Below are 19,526 nucleotides of genomic sequence, written 5' to 3'. Positions count from 1 at the left end.
TTTGAATATTTATATGTTTTACGTTTATTACATTGTTGTTAATTTAACATGTTATTTGCTGCTGGAGTTAAAATGTCATCATGGTTTATCTACTGTAGGTTTTAATTATTGAACTTAAAATTAATTTAAATAGGTTTTTACATCACAGTGTAAAATGTAAGAATTGTTAAATGTAGGTTATATCCTTGTCTCTGATGAGACCCTGGCTGTTCTAAACATACATGTCATCACTTAAAAACGACCCCCTACATTTTTCTGATAAAATGCAGCTCACAATTTATTTTATTTAAGAATATTTATGTTTTTCCTCCTCAGTTGTTCTGAAGTGTCGCCCTCACAAGTTTCCTTCCAAATAAAAAAGCTGAAAATGTTTCTCGTGTCGAGTTTTTTGTTCTGATGTAGTTTAGTTTCTGAGTTTTACTGAGCAGAATGATGTTAATAAATTCCCCCAAAAGTCTGATGACTTTGTGACAAATATATATGTTTTATATTTGCTCAAACAATCAGTTAAATGGCTGTTGACTCATTCTGATAAAACGTCACTTTATTTTTCCTTTTTGTGCTGAGTGAAAATATCCACCATTTTTAAATGTTTTTTTTTTACTTTTTAGTTTGAAATTTGATCCAAATTTGAAACTTTGTCACATTTCTGACTGCAAATAAAACTGTCAACAGTTCTAAATCTAAACCTATATTTATCTAATCTATGAAATTTAGAAAAGAATGTATTATAAATGTCTTTCCAGGTACTTTTTATGCAATCTAATCTACTTAGTTGATTATTATTGTCATTATTATTATTACTACTACTACTTTATTTTGAGGGGAGGGGGCTCACACTGTCACAATACTGCTATTTTCAATTAAAATAATGTTTGAAAACAAGAAAGTGAAATAAAACATTCCTGAGAAATTATTGACAAAGCTTCGACTTTAACAAATAAACCACAGAGACCTCTGAGCTTGTGTGCACAACAAACGTGTCTTATAATTAATTATTCTACAGTTTCTGCTGCAAATCAACAGGCGTGTTGAGACAGACTCATTAAAAACAGTTCCATGAGAAATTGTAGATTAATTAAAACTTCTCTCTCCACTAAAAGCTCCCTGCCAGTGCGTCAGTCTGATTAAAGTAGAGCTCCACATATTTTATTTATTGTTGAATTAGATTTTTCTCCATCTTAAAGTTCAAGCAGCGGTCTACAGCAACATTTAAAAAAACAATACATTTAAAGATAGAAACTGGATCTGAAGACAAACCTGCTTGTTAGCCAGCTGAGCTATCAGGACTTTCTGAGCTACATCAGCTCTCACACAGAGAATAATTAGATCTGGAGTTGAGATCCCGGCAACATGGATCCTCTCTGCCAAGCATCCTGCTAGCCAATGTACAGGTGTTGGATAATAAACTGGACAACCTCCGAGCCCGGATCAGTTTCCTAAGGGATAATCAGGAAGTGTAACGTCCTTTGTTTCACTGAAACTTGGCTGAATCCTGGAGTACCGAACATCGCCATTCACCCAGGTGACTCTTTTCCTGTGTACTGATGTGACAGAACAGAGGAATCTGGCAAGAAAAAAGGAGGAGGGACATGCTTTATGGTGAATAAGGATTGGTGCGACAGTGTGAATATTAAAATGGCTACAGAGTGGAATTGCTACCCGTGTTCGGGTAGAGTGACCATGCGGCAAGCTTGCTGAGGTCAAAGGATATAAATTAATTACGACACATGCCCCCAGTGATGCGAGAGGAAATGGTCAAGCTAATCAGAGGCCGCCCTACAGTCTGGACTGCATAACGCAGTCTGGAGCATGTTCCAGGACGTCACCGATGACATCAAAGGATTCACTGAGTCTGTGGTGGATTTAATTTGTAAAACAGAAGCAACTGTACCCAAAACTACAGTTCAATCAGAAACCGTGGCTTACCAGAATGTCGTGTGTGCTGTGTAGTAGTATGTGGACCCAAATGCAGAATACCAGGAAGCGGTATGAGGTGAAGTAGTCGGATGGCTACAGTGTTTATTGGGGTTGATGTGGTTTACAGGCAGGTACATGCAGGTACAGGACGACCGGTAGACAGTCAGGTAACGAACAGGCAACAGGAAAATGGGTTACCGGCTGGCAGTGGTGGAAACAGGGAAGTGAGTCCAATGTGGCTCAACAGTCCAATAGGGAGCAGGCAAAGTACAAAATCCAGAATCCAACCAAGGTCCACGGGAGACAAAGAATCCAAAGCAGAACTCACAGCAAGAATGTCGGGGAACTGGGCACAGGAACCAGGAACAACAAAAGTGCACCAAACAGCAACAGCAGCAACAGCAGCAACAGCAGCAACAGCAGCAACAGCAGCAGCAGCAGCAGCAGCAGCAGCAGCAGCAGCAGCAGCAGCAGCAACACACACACACACACACACACACACACACACACACACACACACACACACACACACACACACACACACACACACACACACACACACACACACACACACACACACACACACACACACACACACACACACACACACACACACACACACACACACACACACACACACACACACACACACACACACCAAAGCCAGAGACCCGGACTAAATACCCTAGGGGAGGGGAGCCAACGAGACACAGGTGCAAACAATCAAGGAAGGGCCGACAATCAAAACTGGAGGGAAAACAAAGACAGGAAGTAAAAACACAAGACACACAAAGGAAGGAACACACTACAAAATAAAACAGGAAGTGACAAAACCTTAAACTACCACACAGAACCATTCAGGATGCCATCAATACACGCATTGCAGCCTACAATTTAGGGCTGCAATCTGGAAACATGGGCTATTATAAAGCAGCAGCTTAAAATGTTAGAAGAATCCAAAAGAGGCAAAAAGGACTATGGGAAGGTCTGGAACTACAATTCCAGGACAGATCCCAAACATATGCCAAGGTCTACGAACTATGACAGATAAACTATGTGGTGACCAACTAGTGCTGGTGTTCACATTCAACCTGTCCCTGGCTCAGTCTGTCAAAACCACATGCTTTAAGAAGTCCACGATCATTCCTGTGCCCAAGAAAACAAGACCAGTCTGCCTGAATGACTACCGCCCAGTGGCACTCACCTCTGTAGTGATGAAGTGCTTTGAACGGCTGGTCAAGGGCTACATCTGCTCCTCACTACCCAGCACATTGGACCCACTACATTTTTCCTACCGTCCCAACCAATCAACAGAAGACATCATAGCACACAACCTCCACACCACCCTATCTCACCTGGACAACAAAGGGAGCTATGTAAGACTGTGGTTCATTGACAGTTCAGCGTTTAACAGAATCAGAATCAGAAATACTTTATTGATCCCCGAGGGGAAACTCTTTACACCACAGTTACCTCCAGGCTCGTCACAAAGCTGAGATTAAACACCTCACTGTGCAGGTGGATCCTTGACTTCCTGATGGGCAGACCCCAGGTGGTGAGGGTGGGTAGACACAACTCATCCACCCTTATCCTTAACTCAGGGCTGCATTGTGAGCCTGCTCCATCGAGAGCATCCTGACGGGGAACATCACTGCCTGGTACAGAAACAGCACCGAGCAGGACCGCAAGGCCCTGTAAAGACTGGTTCATTCAGCTGAACATACAATAGGCTCTGCCCTGCCTAAAGGATATTTACACCAGGCACTACAAGAATAAGGCTAGGAGAATCATTAAGGATCCCAGCCACGCAGATAACTGACTTTACTCCCCAATCAATCATACCCATTTTATTACTCTTCACTGTTATAATTAGTCAAGCCGGGAAACAGGGAATAGGGCCCAAACACATACTAGCGGGCAGAGCTGGTGCAGATAACTATTTATTAACAAAAGGCTTACACTGGAGAAGACAGGCAACAGTAGCTCACAGCCGGTAAGCAGTCTCAAACAGAAGAAGCAAATCCAACGGTTGACAGGCAATATCCAAAAATCCACAAATAAGGTTACAAGGCTAATCGTCTCCCACTATTTAGCAAGTCAGATCACGCTGCCATCTTCCTCATACCGGAATATAAACAAGCTATGGTACAGGAAACTGTGGTGATGAGAGGTCAGGTGTTGGGCTGTCCTATCAGAGGCTACGCAGCAGGCCGAGCTGAGTGCACAAAATGAGTATATGAAAAATAAATCTTTGAATCTTGACTATTAAATCTAGACACACATTGTCTTCATAAACACTTATCAAAAACACACACACAAACACTTCTCATGCACTCTGTTGTTTCACACAACGTCCTTGTAAACACTGTCAGCAAACACACAGTCCTCACACACACTTTATACACACTGTAGGCAAACAACTGTCCCCATTCACACCACTGTCCTGACACACACTGTAGGAAATCTAATTTCCCTCATACACACTGCCCTTATACACTTTCTTCTCAAATATACACTGTCATCATGCATACTTTTTTGCAAACCCACTGTCACACACACCGTTTACAAACCGTCCTCTTACATACACTGTTGTGAAATGCACTGTCCTCACAAACATACTGTCCTCACAAACATACTGTATTTACACACACTGTCCTCATAAACATACTGTCCTCACAAACATACTGTATTTACACACACTGTCCTCATAAACATACTGTATTTACACACACTGTCCTCATAAACATACTGTCCTCACAAACATACTGTATTTACACACACTTTCCTCACAAAAACATTGCCATCATACACACTGCTAAAGACACATTGCCCCCACTGTGTATATGACATTTAATGATGCCATCATCATATGTGCTGGACCAGTTAACATCACAGATGTTATAATAATAATAATAATAATAATAATAATAATAATAATAATAATAATAATAATGAAGAAGACAAGGACGATGTATTTGTCCCATTTTGCTCACATCACACAGATACAACAGACTGCAGTGATAAATGGCACCTTGCCACTTTTTATTTCCTTGTTGGACTATAATAAAAGGCACTGAGGGTAAAACTGTATCCTCAGATCTTTATGATCCAAATCATAAGGTTTTATTCTGTCTATTAATGTTTGACTTGTTTTTCCAGATCGCTCCATCCAAAGTTCAGAGCTGCTCTGTGATCATGTTTCCTTAAAGATCACTTCAGTTTGAAGACGAATACAGAGAGCTGAGACTGTGTGTGAATCAGTAGACCTTTGAAAACCTCCTGCTGTGAGTTACACGTCTGTTCTTTCTCTGGTTGGTCTCCTGGTTGAAGCTGCTGATTAACTTCACCTTCACTCATCGGCTTCATGCTGATTATTTTCACCATCAGAAGGTAACGGAACAGTTTTCATCATGTTTGTGTCAGCGGGTGTTGAACTGATCTGATAACAGTAGAGTAGGTAGTAGTGATGTGTTACTTTGTTGATTGTGTTGGTGGAACAAACGAAACACCAGAGGAAACAAGAAAAGCTGAAATTCAGCCTGTTGCTAAGTCACCAGAAAAATAGAAACTGTAAATGTGTTTGTTGAGATGATTTAGTTGTTTGATTTTTGACCTAATTTTGAGCCTCTACTTTGTGGTGGTGTTGTCGTTATGTGTCTAATATTGTGTCTCCTTCATTTACAAACGTCTATAGAGGAGCACAAATATTAGAAATCCATGTACAATAAAATGCAAATCAGAACATCTACATATATGATGAAACTAAAAATGACCTCCTACCAACAAATACAATACAAACACAAAGGTTGGATTTATTAGAGGGCTGTTGTATTTGTCAGTCACAGCATAAGAGACAATAACTCAAATATTTTTTGGACAGTTTGTTTTTGTAAAACTTTTTATTGTTGCCAGGAATTGTGTGCCATTATTATTGTTAGAGAAGTTTTGTGGCAATATCAGTGTCTTTGACAGTGACTCACATTTTTACAACCCTGTGATTCAGTTACTGAGGGACGTTCACCGTCCACAGTGGTTAGTGATTAACAGGTAATAAAAAGTCATAAAGCAAGATTTTCAACTTTAATGACGTCTCAGAAATACTGTTGAAACCATCTTTTAATTTATGATATTCAGTCATTTAACCAGACTGAGAGCTGCAGCAGCACAAACAAAAGATCCAAACCAACAACATTCAACATCTTTTTACTTTATTAATATAAAAGAAATGTTACATAATTATTATATAAACTACAAAGTGAATCACTGTAATCAAAACACAGTAAATTCTATTTCTGGAATAATGGAGTATCTTTATCACATCTGCATTTTGTGTTTAGTCAGACAGAGTTTGCTTGTACTTGTACAATTATTAGTTTTTCACAGTAGTTTGTGTTGTTAATGTTCACTATCGAGGCTCTGCTAATTCAGCCATAAAATCCAGCACTGATTAAACGGCAAAGGTGATACCAAGATGAGAATAACAAGATAACATGTAATGTTAAACGCTGAAACGTTTTTGATGGTTCTGTTTAGGCACTCTCAGTTCTTAGTTAAGGTTCAGGAAAGTTTCTGTTTCTGGCTTTTAACGGCCAGCATCACCCTGACCTCTGACCTACAAAACTTATCCCCTCCTTCATTCAAAAAATGTTGATACTGAACATAATCGGGACAGTTATGTTTCCTTTAAAACGTATTTGGCAACACAAATGAGCAGGATATGAACAATAATTTCTGGGTTTATTTCTTTGCTGTCTAATCTCCTCAGGGATAAAAGAGACAGATTACTGTTCAGTGTCAAGACAAAGCTGACAACAACTTTTGTCTAAGTTGATATTTAATAAATTATTGCATCAGTATCTTCATATATATACAGTAAATGATTATTTTAAATACATGTCATGTCTCTGAGTGATAGGTGACTAAACTTTTATTGATCAATAAAGTAAAACCGAGTCCGATCTCAGAGTCAGAGAGATGTCTGCGTTATCAAAGTCCATGAACATGACACATACCTGAGTTTGTGTGTATCTTACAAATATGTTCTTATCGTAGGTTATAAAAAAGTTACAGACTTATTACAGTAAAAAAAGTTCTATTTTTATTTTATAATTACACCACACTTACCTTTTCTGTTTAAGGTTTTGGGGACAGTTTCTCTTTTTATATAAAGACTCCACATGGTTTGCTCTTTTCAGTAGATATGAGTGTGATTATTGTGTGCAAGCTTGAATTTCCAGTGAAGTCAGACTTCAGACTGTGGTCAGATTTCATTAAAGTCCTGACAGGGAGTCTTGGCAGCTTACTGCTGTGTGACTGGAGCTGAACTCTGGTTTCTGGTTGTAGGTGACACTGATTTAATGTCACGTTAATGTTTCGAGACTTTGACTGTGAAGTTATGAGAGTGCGACAGCGTCCTCAGACTGATGATGAAGGACTGATGAATGAGGATCAGCAGCAGTTTCTCTCTTTGTGTTTCCTCTACAGGTGAAGGTAGAACGACTGTGACTGGATGTGGATCTGAACTCACCTGGTGAGTATTTATTCTACCTCACAGCAGATTTAAATTATATAAATGTCCTCAGTTTGTAAACACATAACAACTATAAATTACTCCATATGAACTCTCTAGTGGACACATAATATAATTGTAAAGAAATGATTATTATTGTTTCTTAAACATTTATAAACAGTGGAACTCTTTGAAATAACGGCACCATCTGGTGGTAGAATGAAGAATGACACTGTGGCAGAGAGCAGTGCGTGGCTCTGTGATGTAAAGCTGGTTGTAATGGATGAGTGCAGCTCTCTCAGCATGTTGCTGTGTTTGTGTGAAGGTGTGGACTCTGCTATGGATCAGTGTGAGGACAGAGAGGAGGGAGTCCCCCCATCTAAAACCAGTCTGTGTGGGGAACATGGCACAAGGACCAGAGCTCAGAGGTGAGATGAGGATCTCTGACTGTCTGACTCTTCTGCATGTCAGAGCTCAGCTCTCAAATCTCTCCACCATCATTATTCACAGTCAAAGCTCTGTGTGTGTTGTGTTGAAGCCCAGAGCAGCAGAGACCAGACTCTCCTGGACCTGAACCAGGACCTGGACAGGAACCTAGACCTGAACCCTGTGTGTCCATCATGAAACAGTTGATGTATGAACCTCCTGAGGTCAAAGATAGACAGCAGTCTGCTGATCAAAGGTAAGAATGTAAAATGTTTCTGTCTGTTATCCAACTCTCCTGAGAAGAGGGACGATGTGTTTCTTTAGTTTCATCCCTGTAGTGTGTTTGTGCTACTGTGAGTTCTTCTGGCTCCAAGACACACGCAGAGAGTTTCCCCTCGGGGACCAATAATAAAGTATTTCTGATTTCTGAGACACCGCTTACAGGTAACGTTTTCTTCATTCACCGCTTTTGTTACACAAGTTTGGACTCTGTCGTTGCTGTTCCTCCAGACTGTGCCTCGCTTGCCCGGCTCCGATGCTGGTTTCGAGGCTTATCTGTCTGTATAATGGCAGTCCAGCCTCCCTGGCTGGCTGACATGGTGCTGGTGTGTGTGTGTTTCCAGGTCCAACATGCTACTGTGTATATAAGGAGAGCATAATTAGTTAATCACATTCAGCTGTGACATTCTCCTGACACTGCTCACCTTAGCCACTGCCCCACCTCTCCCTGACACTGCTCACCCTTAGTCACTGTGGATGATAACGTCATCCAGGTGTGTGGAGGTCCCACAGAGGACTTGTTTTACCCTCTCGACTGCCTGTTGGCAACGCTCTGTCCACTGGATGCAGCGGTCAAGGGACTGTCAGCTCCGGACGGGAATGAACCGCAGGTAAAAGCCGCCAGCCCCAAGAACCGCCTAACCTCTTTTTTTTTTTGACTGAGCCATCAATGGCTGTTTTATCTAACTGGGGGCTAGCCCTCCGTGGCCAGCACCCCAAACCACAACTCGAACAAACCCGCCGCATATGCTGTGGCAATGATAACGCTATCCAAGTAGGCGGCCGCAACCTGTACTCGGGAAGGTGGAGAAGGCAGTTTTTCCTTAGACTCTGGAGACAAGGGAATCTGCCAGTAGTCTTTGGTCAAACCATGACAGTAATTCAATTCAATTTTATTTATATAGCATCAATTCATAACAGAAGTTATCTCATTGCACTTTTCCTATAGAGCAGGTCTAGACCGAACTCTTTATAATATTATTTACAGAGACACAACAAATCCCACCATGAGCAAGCACTTGGCGACAGCGGCAAGAAAAAAACTTCCAGAGAGGCAGAAACCTCGAGCAGAACCAGACTCAATGGTGGGCGGCCATCCGCCGCTGCCGTGTTCAGTTTTGAGAGAGAGCGAGAGACAGAGAGAGAGAGAGGAAGCACAATGCAAATTCAACCTATAATTTTAAGATAGTAATAATGTAATGGTAGTAGTAATATTAATGAAGTAATAATATTAGAAATGACAGCCATAGGAATAATAATGACAATAATAGTAACAAAGCCAATAACAACAACTGTAGTAGTAGTTATCGAGCAGGAACACGGGGGCAGCAGGTGGCCCACAACCACAGATCCAGACTCTGCAGGAACACGGGGGCAGCAGGTGGCCCACAAGCACAGATCCAGACTCTGCAGCTCCGGAGGCAGAAATACCTGCTGAAAGCGACAGAAGGAGAGAGGAGAGAAACGAGAAAGCACAAAACTACGGGAGAGAGAAGATGTTGAGTTAGTAACATGCAGTAATGGGATAAAAATACATACAGACGGAGAGGGAGAGAAGGAGAGAGGAAAGAGGTGCATCATGGGAAGTCTCCCAGCAGTCTAGGCCTATAGCAGCTTAACTAAGGGATGGTTCAGGACTCACCTGAGCCAGCCCTAACTAAGCTTTATCAAAGAGGAAAGTCTTAAGCCTACTCTTAAATGTGGAGATGGTGTCTGACTCCCGAACCCAAACTGGGATCTGATTCCACAGGAGAGGAACTTGATAACTGAAGGCTCTGGCTCCCAGTCTACTTTTGGAGACTCTAGGAACCACAAGTTACCCTGCATTCTGGGAGTGCAGTGTCCTAGTCAGGTAATAAGGTATTATGAACTCTTTAAGATACGATGGTGCCTGACCATTAAGAGCTTTGTAGGTGAGGAGAAGGATTTTAAATTCTATTCTGGTTTTACAGGGAGCCAGTGCAGAGAAGCTAATATTGGAGAGATATGATCTCTTTTCCTAGTTCTTGTCAGTACACGTGCCGCAGCATTCTGGATCAACTGGAGAGTCTTAAGGGACTTATTCGGGCAGCCTGATAATAAGGAATTGCAATAGTCCAGCCTAGAAGTAACAAATGCATGCACTAGTTTTTCAACATCATTTTGAGACAGGATGTGCCTGATTTTTGCAATGTTGTGTAGGTGAAAAAAGTCCTTGAAGTTTGTTTCATGTGGGAGTTAAAGGATAAATCCTGATCAAAGATAACTCCGAGGTTACTTACGGTGCTGCTGAGGTGTTTGGGGCCAAGTACAATAACTTCAGTTTTGTCCGAGTTGAACATCAGAAAATTGCAGGTCATCCAGGTTTTTATGTCCTTAAGGCATGCTTGAAGTTTAGTTAACTGGTTAGTTTCATCTGGCTTGATCGATAGATATAATTGGGTATCATCTGCATAACAAAGTTTATGGAGTGTTTCCTAATAATATTGCCTAGAGGAAGCATGTATAAGGTGAATAGAATCGGTCCAAGCACAGAACCTTGTGGAACTCTATGGGTTTCCAGAAGGTGTCTCAAAAACAGGAATGGACTGAGGTGCAGGCTGGAGTTAGCAGGCTGGAAATCCAGCTGATGGCTGCGAGGGCCTCCAAAAGCCAGCCGGGTGCCTAGGTACGGGTTCTTGGATGGGACCAGCTCAGGACAGACAGCTCAGACCGGGGTGCAGGCTGGAGGCTTGTAGGCTGGAGTGCTGGCTGGTGGCTAGCAGAAAGGGAAGCAGTCTGGAGGCTTTGCTTGAGGTTGTAAATCACTGCTAAATTTGTAGCCATAGCTGGCATGACCAATAGCCTGGGCCTTGACAAAATTGCTTTCTCCATTAAGGAATACGCAACCAGCCTGCGTTCAATGTCTGAAGAGCCTGCTACAAACAGACAAAGACACTAGGAAGGGTACGCTACCATGACAGCATCATTATTTAACTGTAACATATTGCACAATGACATCTATATTTAATGCAGCTCTGTGTTTGGTCTCCAGCAGCTCCTGAGGGAAGTATTTGGCTCTTTAGCAGCTAGATGCTCCACTATCTTCACCAACTGCTCTCTAACTGTGTCTGTCTGCTGTTTGCTGCTGAGCAGTTTCAAACAGTGAGCAGTTTCTTTTGTTTCATGATGATTTCTGCTGCTGAGCTGTGCAGTTATTTTGGCAAAGTGGCCGCAGTAAAAACTGCGAGCCATTTGACGCCCTGGGCCTTTAAGTTTTTAGCCGTACGAGTGATGGCATTTTCTGTCTGTCCGTCCAAGACTTCGGTCCAGAGTGAAATATCTATATGTTAATAACTATTTGTTACACAGCTACTAAGTTTGGTATGCACATCACATAAAGATTTTTCCCCAGAAGAGGACCCATAATGACTTTGGCCTCTGGACCGTCATGAATTAGAAGGAGCTGAGCCAGAAGACAAAGCTTTCGATTTCCGAATCAGAATCACTTTATTGATCCCCGAGGGGAAACTCTTTCATTACAGCTGCTCACTATCACGTCAGTGCACACAGGGATAGAAGTTCTAAGCAAAAAATATAATACACTATAATACAGGTCAGATAAATTAAGTACAAAGTGGATATAAGTATAAAAGCTCAAATAAGAATAAAGTACAAAGTGGATTTACAGGTTGATAAGTATGTACGGTATAATAATACAATGTAATAATATAAGTAATAAGTAATAGTGCAATAATGAATATTGTCAAGTTAAGTGTAGCTTATTAAGATGATTATGAGACGGTGAATATTGCACAGCAGTAATAGAAGTATGATTAAATATCAATAAATTAAACTGAGAACAGAGTATATTGCACCGGAGTATTAAACAGAGAATATTGCACAATTATTTCAAGTATTGCAGTGATGTTAATGATCCAATGTCCAGTTTAGTGACTTAGGGTCATATAGACTGACACTTCCTGTGGTGCTCTGTGGTGCTTTTTGGGGGGATGAGTCTTCCGCTGAAGGCGCTCCTTTGCTTGACCAGCACGTCATGGAGCGAGTGGGAGACGCTGTCCAAGATGGCGTGTAGTTTGACCAGCATCCTCCTCTCTGACACCACTGCCAGAGAGTCCAGCTCCACCCCCACAATGTCACCGGCCTTACGGATCAGTTTGTTGAGTCTGTTTCCGTCCCTCAGCCTGCTGCCCCAGCATGCAACAGCATACAGGATAGCACTGGCCACCACAGACTTATAAAACATCCTCAGCATTGTCTGGCAGATGTTGAAGGACCTCAGCCTCCTCAGGAAATAGAGGCGGCTCTAGCCTTTCCTGTAAAGAGCTTGAGTGTTCTTAGCACAGTCCAGTTTATTGTCCATGTGTACTCCCAGGTACTCATAGTCCTCTACGATGTCCACACTGACCTCCTGGATGGAAACTGGGATCACTGGTGCCTTGGCCCTTTGTAGGTCTACAACCAACTCCTTAGACTTTGTCGCATTGAGCTGTAGATGGTTCTGCTCACACTAGTCGATCTACGTTCCAACTCTCACCTATGGTCACGAGCTTCGGGATGTGACTGAAAGAATGAGATTACGGATACAAGCAGCAGAAATCAATTTCCTCCTTAGGGTGTCTGGGCTCAGCCTTAGAGAGAGGGTAAGGAGGTCAGACATCAGGAGGGAGCTCCTTGGCGTTGAAAGGAGCCAACTGAGGTGGTTCTACATCTGATCAGCATTCTCCTGGGGGCCTTCCTTTGGATGTTTTCTGGGCATGTCCAACTGGGTGGAGACCCTGGGGTAGACCCCTAACATGCTGGTGTATCTCATCTGGCTTCGGAACGCCTAGGGATCCCCTGGAGGAGGTGGAAAATGTTACTGGGGAGACGGACGTCTGGAGTACCTTGTTTAGCCTGCTGCCATGAGAACCCAGCTCTGGATAAGAGGCAGAAAATTAATGGATGGACATTGTTTCCACTTTATTTCACACATTGTTATTATAAAAATATTGATTATAGCCGCTTTGAGGATGCGTTTTATTTGTCAATTTCTATGTTTCTCTATGTTGGTTGCAGCTGCGTTTCTTACTGAAGGTTTCTCTAAACACACTGGATGTGACCACAGGTCAAAAGGTGCCATTTTACAAATCAAACAGACAATCTTCAAGATTAAAACTTAAGGACACACATGACTTGTCAAGTCTTTGTTTCTCTCAGGATCCATCAGCAGAGACCAGACTCTCCTGAACCCAGCTTTGTGTCCATGAAGAGTGACAGGTCTAAGGGTTTCCCTATTGACTTCAAAGTTGGACATAACCGTGCTGAACAAATGTAAGAATCATAAATCTTTGTGTTCTCTTGTTTACTCTCCTAAAAAGAAGAGTTATCTTGGTTAATCTTGAGCTGCTGTTTACCTGACTATGTTAGCTACGATAACGTCAACCGATTCAGCCTAGTAATTATTTCGCACTTGGCACACTACAAGAAAAGGTAATTTTCATAATAAATGCTAAACAAGCAGTAAGCCACAGGCTACTTTTCCTGTTTAACATCAGCTACAATGATGTTCCTTCTTTATACTTTTGTGGCATTAAAAGAAGTGATTTACTTCCCACTGGCACCCCTCTTCTCACTGACTCTTGGAGCAGAGGTCGTCAGGTTGGACGTCTGAATGTCACACCCTGTTCACTCTCCAAGCTAATGATTTACTTCATCACGCTGAACTGCCACAACTGCAATTTTACATCAGCAAGCTAATGGCTAACCTGTAGTGTTTTTATGAAAGAGCAAAATCAATAGACGAGCCATCAGTATATCTTCTATCACTGTGTTATCTTCAAAATAAAACAATGTGCCTGAAGTCGTTAGAGCTCGTTAGCCATGTTGTCCTTTGGTTGTAGCTACGTTTCTTACTGAAGGTTTCTCTAAACACAGTGGATGTGACCACAGGTCAAAAGGTGCCATTTTACAAATCAGACAGACAATCTTCAAGATTAACACTTAAGGACACACTTGACTTGTCAAGTCTTTGTTTCTCTCAGGATCCATCAGCAGAGACCAGACTCTCCTGAACCCAGCTTTGTGTCCATGAAGAGTGACAGGTCTAAGGGTTTCCCTATTGACTTCAAAGTTGGACCTAACCGTGTTGAACAAATGTAAGAATCATAAATCTTTGTGATCTCTTGTTTACTCTCCTAAAAAGAAGAGTTATCTTGGTTAAGCTTGAGCTGCTGTTTACCTGACTATGTTAGCTACGATAACGTCAACCAATTCAGCCTAGGAATTATTTCGCACTTGACACACTACAAGAAAAGGTAATTTTCATAATAAATGCTAAACAAGCAGTAAGCCATAGGCTACTTTTCCTGTTTAACATCAGCTTCAATGATGTTTCTTCTTTATACTTTTGTGGCATTAAAAGAAGTGATTTACTTCCCACTGGCACCCCTCTTCTCACTGACTCTTGGAGGAGGGGTCGTCAGGTTGGAGGTCTGAATGTCACACCCTGTTCACTCTCCAAGCTAATGATTTACTTCATCACGCTGAACTGCCACAACTGCAATTTTACATCAGCAAGCTAATGGCTAACCTGTAGTGTTTTTATGAAAGAGGAAAATCAATAGACGAGCCATCAGTATATCTTCTATCACTGTCTTATCTTCAAAATAAAACAATGTGCCTGAAGTCGTTAGAGCTCGTTAGCCATGTTGTCCTTTGGTTGCAGCTGCGTTTCTTACTGAAGGTTTCTCTAAACACACTGGATGTGACCACAGGTCAAAAGGTGCCATTTTACAAATCAAACAGACAATCTTCAAGATTAATACTTAAGGACACACATGACTTGTCATGTCTTTGTTTCTCTCAGGATCCATCAGCAGAGACCAGACTCTCCTGAACCCAGCTTTGTGTCCATGAAGAGTGACAGGTCTAAGGGTTTCCCTACTGACTTCAAAGTTGGACCTAACCGTGCTGAACAAATGTAAGAATCTGAAGTTTATGTGTTCTCTTGTTTACTCTCCTACAAATAGGTATTGTGTCTTGGTCCGCGCTTCATTCTTTGTTGAATGAAAATAGATTTATGAGTGAGATATCTAGACAACAGCTGAAAGGACTGCCATTAAATATGGTACAGACATCAATGATCCCTAGAAGCTGAATCCTAATGACTTTTGAGATCCTCTTACCTTTCAAATGGCACCACCAACAAATGGTGTAGATGAGAAAGTACAAGAGAGTCAGTTACCATACTTACAGCTAGTGACAAGCAGGACAGTCTCCCTTTTTCCTATTGTATTGTTTGATGCTTCTACTGCTTCATGACAGAGGAACAAATGCCTGCAGGATTTCACTCCAGCCAGAGAAGCAGTTATTTCACTTATTAGTTCTCCAGAAATTAACAGGTATGATATAACTACAATAAGCACAAATATACACTCTGTGACACATGGTTTAATAGTCATCCCTGGATCTTGGTTTGTCCTACAGGCTAACATGAGCTGCAATTTAGTTTTTAGGTACAATAACATTATTCAATTTAGCCCAGTATTTATTTCACACCCTACACACTACAGAGGTAAATAGTCTTTATTGTCCCAGAAAGAAACAAATGGTTCCACAGCCTGCACATATTCTTATCTCACATGAGAAACATATGATCATATAGAAACACATACGTTCCTGCCCCTACAAGTATCCCCACATATAGTTACATACACATCTATACACAGTGTTCAGTGGGGTATTTCATTTAGGGCTGTCATGGAAGAAGGGACAAAACTCCTACGAAAGCCTAACAATACAGTTGTATGCAAAAGTTTAGGAACCCCTGACAATTTCCATGATTTTCATTTATAAATATTTGGGTGTTTGGATCAACAATTTTCTGTTAATCTAATAAACCTCATTTCACTACTGAAATATTACTGTGTCCTTCAGTTATTTGATAGATCAAAATGAAATTGCTGATCCAAACACCCAAATATTTATAAATGAAAATCATGGAAATTGTCAGGGGTTCCTAAACTTTTGCATACAACTGTATATATAATTAATCAGGTAATCTCATTGAGATCAAAATTTCTTTTGCAAGACAGACCTGAGTACAGCAGAGAGAAAGAAAAACATAACCAGACAAACAAAAGCACATACAGTTTTAGGACCAGCCTACTGTTTCATATACTACACAGTGATGAAATGCAAAGCACAATGATAAACTGCAACAAGTTGTTTTCAGGTAGAGCAAGCAGCATGAGAATAAAGGATATCTCCATAGTCAAGCACAGATGTGATGGTTGACTGTACAATCATTTTCCTGTCCCATTATTATCTATAGTTTATGTGCCAGTTGCTCCACATTCTGCTTAAAAGTCAGACTTCTGATTAAAAGATTGGGCAGTTTTAATTTTAGTAGCACTGAGTATATGGATAGCAGGAAATTTGAACTGGAATTATGGGTTCTTAAGAATAAAACATTTTTTTTGTCTGTGTGTGTCACAGTTTGTCAAGCAGGGTAACTAAGAAACATGAGGAATAGGACTCAATCGCAGGATAGGAGGTTGAGGTGGTGCATTTAAGATGATTTAATGAAGAACAAAGGCTTACATGGATAATCAGGCAGGCAGAGGCCAGAACCAGGGAAGCAGTATAAGTATTGAGTGTTAGATTAAATTAATGGATAATGCAAATAGTGATAAATGGAGCATTAAAACTCAGGAGATTAAGATGTAGATTGTCTTCACCTGGTGACTCTTATGTTAAAACCTGCAAGTACATTGAGTACTCATGATTACTGAAGGGCTTAAAGGAAAAAGTGGAGGGGGCTTTCCTGACTTCAGGAGGAGTCCACCAACACTATTACCCCCATTTTCCATTCCCCCTCAACAGCACTGTGTCTGCTGTGGAAATGTTCAGGTTTCTGGCATCTACAATCTCCAAGTACCATTAGAGGGAGACCAGAGGATGGGACTACAGAAAAGCATAAAACATTATTGGTGCCAACTGAAACTAGGGGTTACCTTGTGTTTCCCTAAGTTTGTCACTATCTGACTCACCTGAAAAGAGATATTGGGTCTTGGTCAGTTATTCTATATTTTGTGAAAAATAAATTATTATTCAATAATTAAAACTGGATATTTTCTCCACAGAGTTCATCAGCAGAGCTCAAAGGTCCCCAGTGGTCAGTCTGTCCAGCAACATCAAACAGTGGACTCCATATTTATGGTTTGTAAATGTACAAACACGGCTACTATTGCTAACCACAGTAGCCAGAAACTACTGTTAATACTAAACCACCATTCTAGTCCAAACAATCTCCATGCTGCACTCTGCAGACCAGCAGACTTTCAGTCTGTCACAGATGATCTGATGTTGAGTTCTACGAGTCAAACTTTAAATTTTATTCTGTTCCAGCTGCTGGAGGAAAACATTGTCAGTTTTGTGAAGAATGAGCTGAAGAAGTTCCACAGAGTTCTGAGTCCAGATTACCCAGAATGCTTAGAGAGTCAGAGGGAGGATGAGGAGGTGTTGGACGGTGAGGAGGAAGAGCAGGGGAGGAGCAGCAGAGAGGCATTTCTGAAGATCACTCTGCACTTCCTGAGGAGAATGAAGCAGGAGGAGCTGGCTGACTGTCTGCAGAGCAGTAAGAGGACTTTAACAGATTTAACATGATGGAAAGAGTAAATGGAGGCAACATGGGAGATGTTTACATTAGAAATTGTGTTTGTCCACAACTGTGTAAAGTCACAGTTAATCATTTACATTCATTAGATTTACTGTAGTATCCAAAGAGCATGGCGTTGCACTTGCATTAGCTGAATGGCCTCAGCGGCTTCCTGCAAGCCTCATCAGCTGCTTGGCTATCAGCTGACAAGTACATACACTCATACCAACACAGGTAAACACCATGTCATTATAACCTGACACTTCTCACTAGTCATCTGCTGATACCTTCATGCCAGTACTGTTTGCTGCCACAGCTGCCCAGACACAGACTGTGTTTCCTGTTTTGAATGACTTCAACAACGGGTGGTGTTGTGCTGTTCGCCCTGCTGCTGTCCATCTTCTGAGAGTCTGCCAGCCATGTTTCCTGTGTTTACAGTCAGGCTATGACCACTCTTGTCAAGGGCCTATTCACCATTATGCCAGGTTATAAGCTAAGCATCTGCTGCTGTGCTTCCATGACGGCTAGTTATGTCACATGGCTGGAAACCTACAGGCCCTTTGCTTGGCAATGCCCTGCTTGCTGCTTAGTTTTCTATGATGCTGCAGAATTAATGTGTATTATTTTGCATTGGTGTTGATTAAAAATGACGTTAATGTAGCAGATCAGCTAATCATTGTCATTGTTCAGCTGTTGTTTCACACATGCATGTCATGAAATATACAAAATACAAATTAGTCAAATTTAAGTCCTCCTGATATGGACAAAATGTGTTTGGTCATATTCTCACCAGGGGTCTATTCCAGAAAGCAGGTTTAGTGAAAACTCTGAGTTTAACTCTGAGATGAAGGAAACTAACCGGCTCACTGGCAGGTCTTCTTCAACAAACCCTGAGTTTCTCTGTGTCTCCTCCTCTCACAGAGCAGCACTGTTTCATTTATTTTTAACATATCACATAACACATTCCCATCTGCTTCAAGACAGCCACCATCGTCCCTGTACCTAAAAAGTCAGCAGTGTCTAGTCTAAATCATTACCGCCCTGTGGCTCTCACCCCCATTCTGATGAAGTGCTTTAAGAAACAACATCCCAGCCAGTCTGGACCCCCACCACTTTGCTTTCAGAGCCAACAGATCCACAGAGGAGGCCATCTCCACTGCCGTCAACTCAGTCTTCACCAACCTTGAGAAGAACAACACCTACTTCAGAATGCTGTTTGTTGATTTCAGCTCAGCATTCAACACAATCTCCCCCATAAAACTGACTGGAAAAGTTAGCACTCTGGGCTTGAGTACCACACTCTGCAACTGGATATTGGACTTCCTCACAAACAGATTGGCTGTCACACCTCCTCCACTCTAGTGCTCAACACCGGAGCCCCCCAGGGCTGTGTGCTCAGCCCCCTCCTGTTCATGCTGTACACCCACAACTGCAGCTCCTGACACGGAGACAACTCTGTGGTGAAGTTTGCAGATGACACCACCATCATCAGCTGGATTACAAACAACAACTTCATATGGGAACAAAATCAACAATCTTGCAGAATGGTCCACAGAGAACAACCTACTGCTCAGCGTCAGCAAAACCAAGGAGCTGATCGTTGATTTTAGGAAAAAGAGGCAAAGAAACACACCCCTGTCTACATCAGTGGAGCTAAGGTGGAGCAGGTGAACAGTTTTAGGTTCCTGAGAATCAGCATCACAGAGAACCTGACATGGTCCTCCCACATCTCCACCTGGTAAAGAAAGCTCAGAAACGGCTTTATTTCTTAAG

General features: G+C 41.7%; 1 protein-coding gene across 1 annotated transcript in view; it reads left to right on the top strand.

Annotated features, from left to right (window-relative positions):
• The first annotated feature begins 5,148 nt into the window (after positions 1-5,148).
• The window catches only part of LOC122862637 (protein NLRC3-like), a 28,118-nt gene continuing 13,740 nt past the window's right edge, over positions 5,149-19,526 (top strand). Inside the window, exons 1-9 of the mRNA XM_044168149.1 lie at positions 5,149-5,310; positions 7,405-7,450; positions 7,755-7,857; positions 7,968-8,111; positions 13,313-13,426; positions 14,137-14,250; positions 14,961-15,074; positions 17,239-17,314; positions 17,504-17,732. Coding sequence (XP_044024084.1) covers positions 7,769-7,857; positions 7,968-8,111; positions 13,313-13,426; positions 14,137-14,250; positions 14,961-15,074; positions 17,239-17,314; positions 17,504-17,732 — 880 coding nt within the window. The 5' untranslated portion in view covers positions 5,149-5,310; positions 7,405-7,450; positions 7,755-7,768. The remainder of the gene's footprint in view (positions 5,311-7,404; positions 7,451-7,754; positions 7,858-7,967; positions 8,112-13,312; positions 13,427-14,136; positions 14,251-14,960; positions 15,075-17,238; positions 17,315-17,503; positions 17,733-19,526) is intronic.

The sequence above is a fragment of the Siniperca chuatsi genome, linkage group LG16 (genome assembly GCF_020085105.1).
Source record: "Siniperca chuatsi isolate FFG_IHB_CAS linkage group LG16, ASM2008510v1, whole genome shotgun sequence".
In the NCBI taxonomy this organism is placed as follows: Eukaryota; Metazoa; Chordata; class Actinopteri; order Centrarchiformes; family Sinipercidae; genus Siniperca; species Siniperca chuatsi.
The sequence above is the reverse complement of the archived record's forward strand: the minus strand, read 5'-3'. Positions and strand labels throughout refer to the sequence as shown.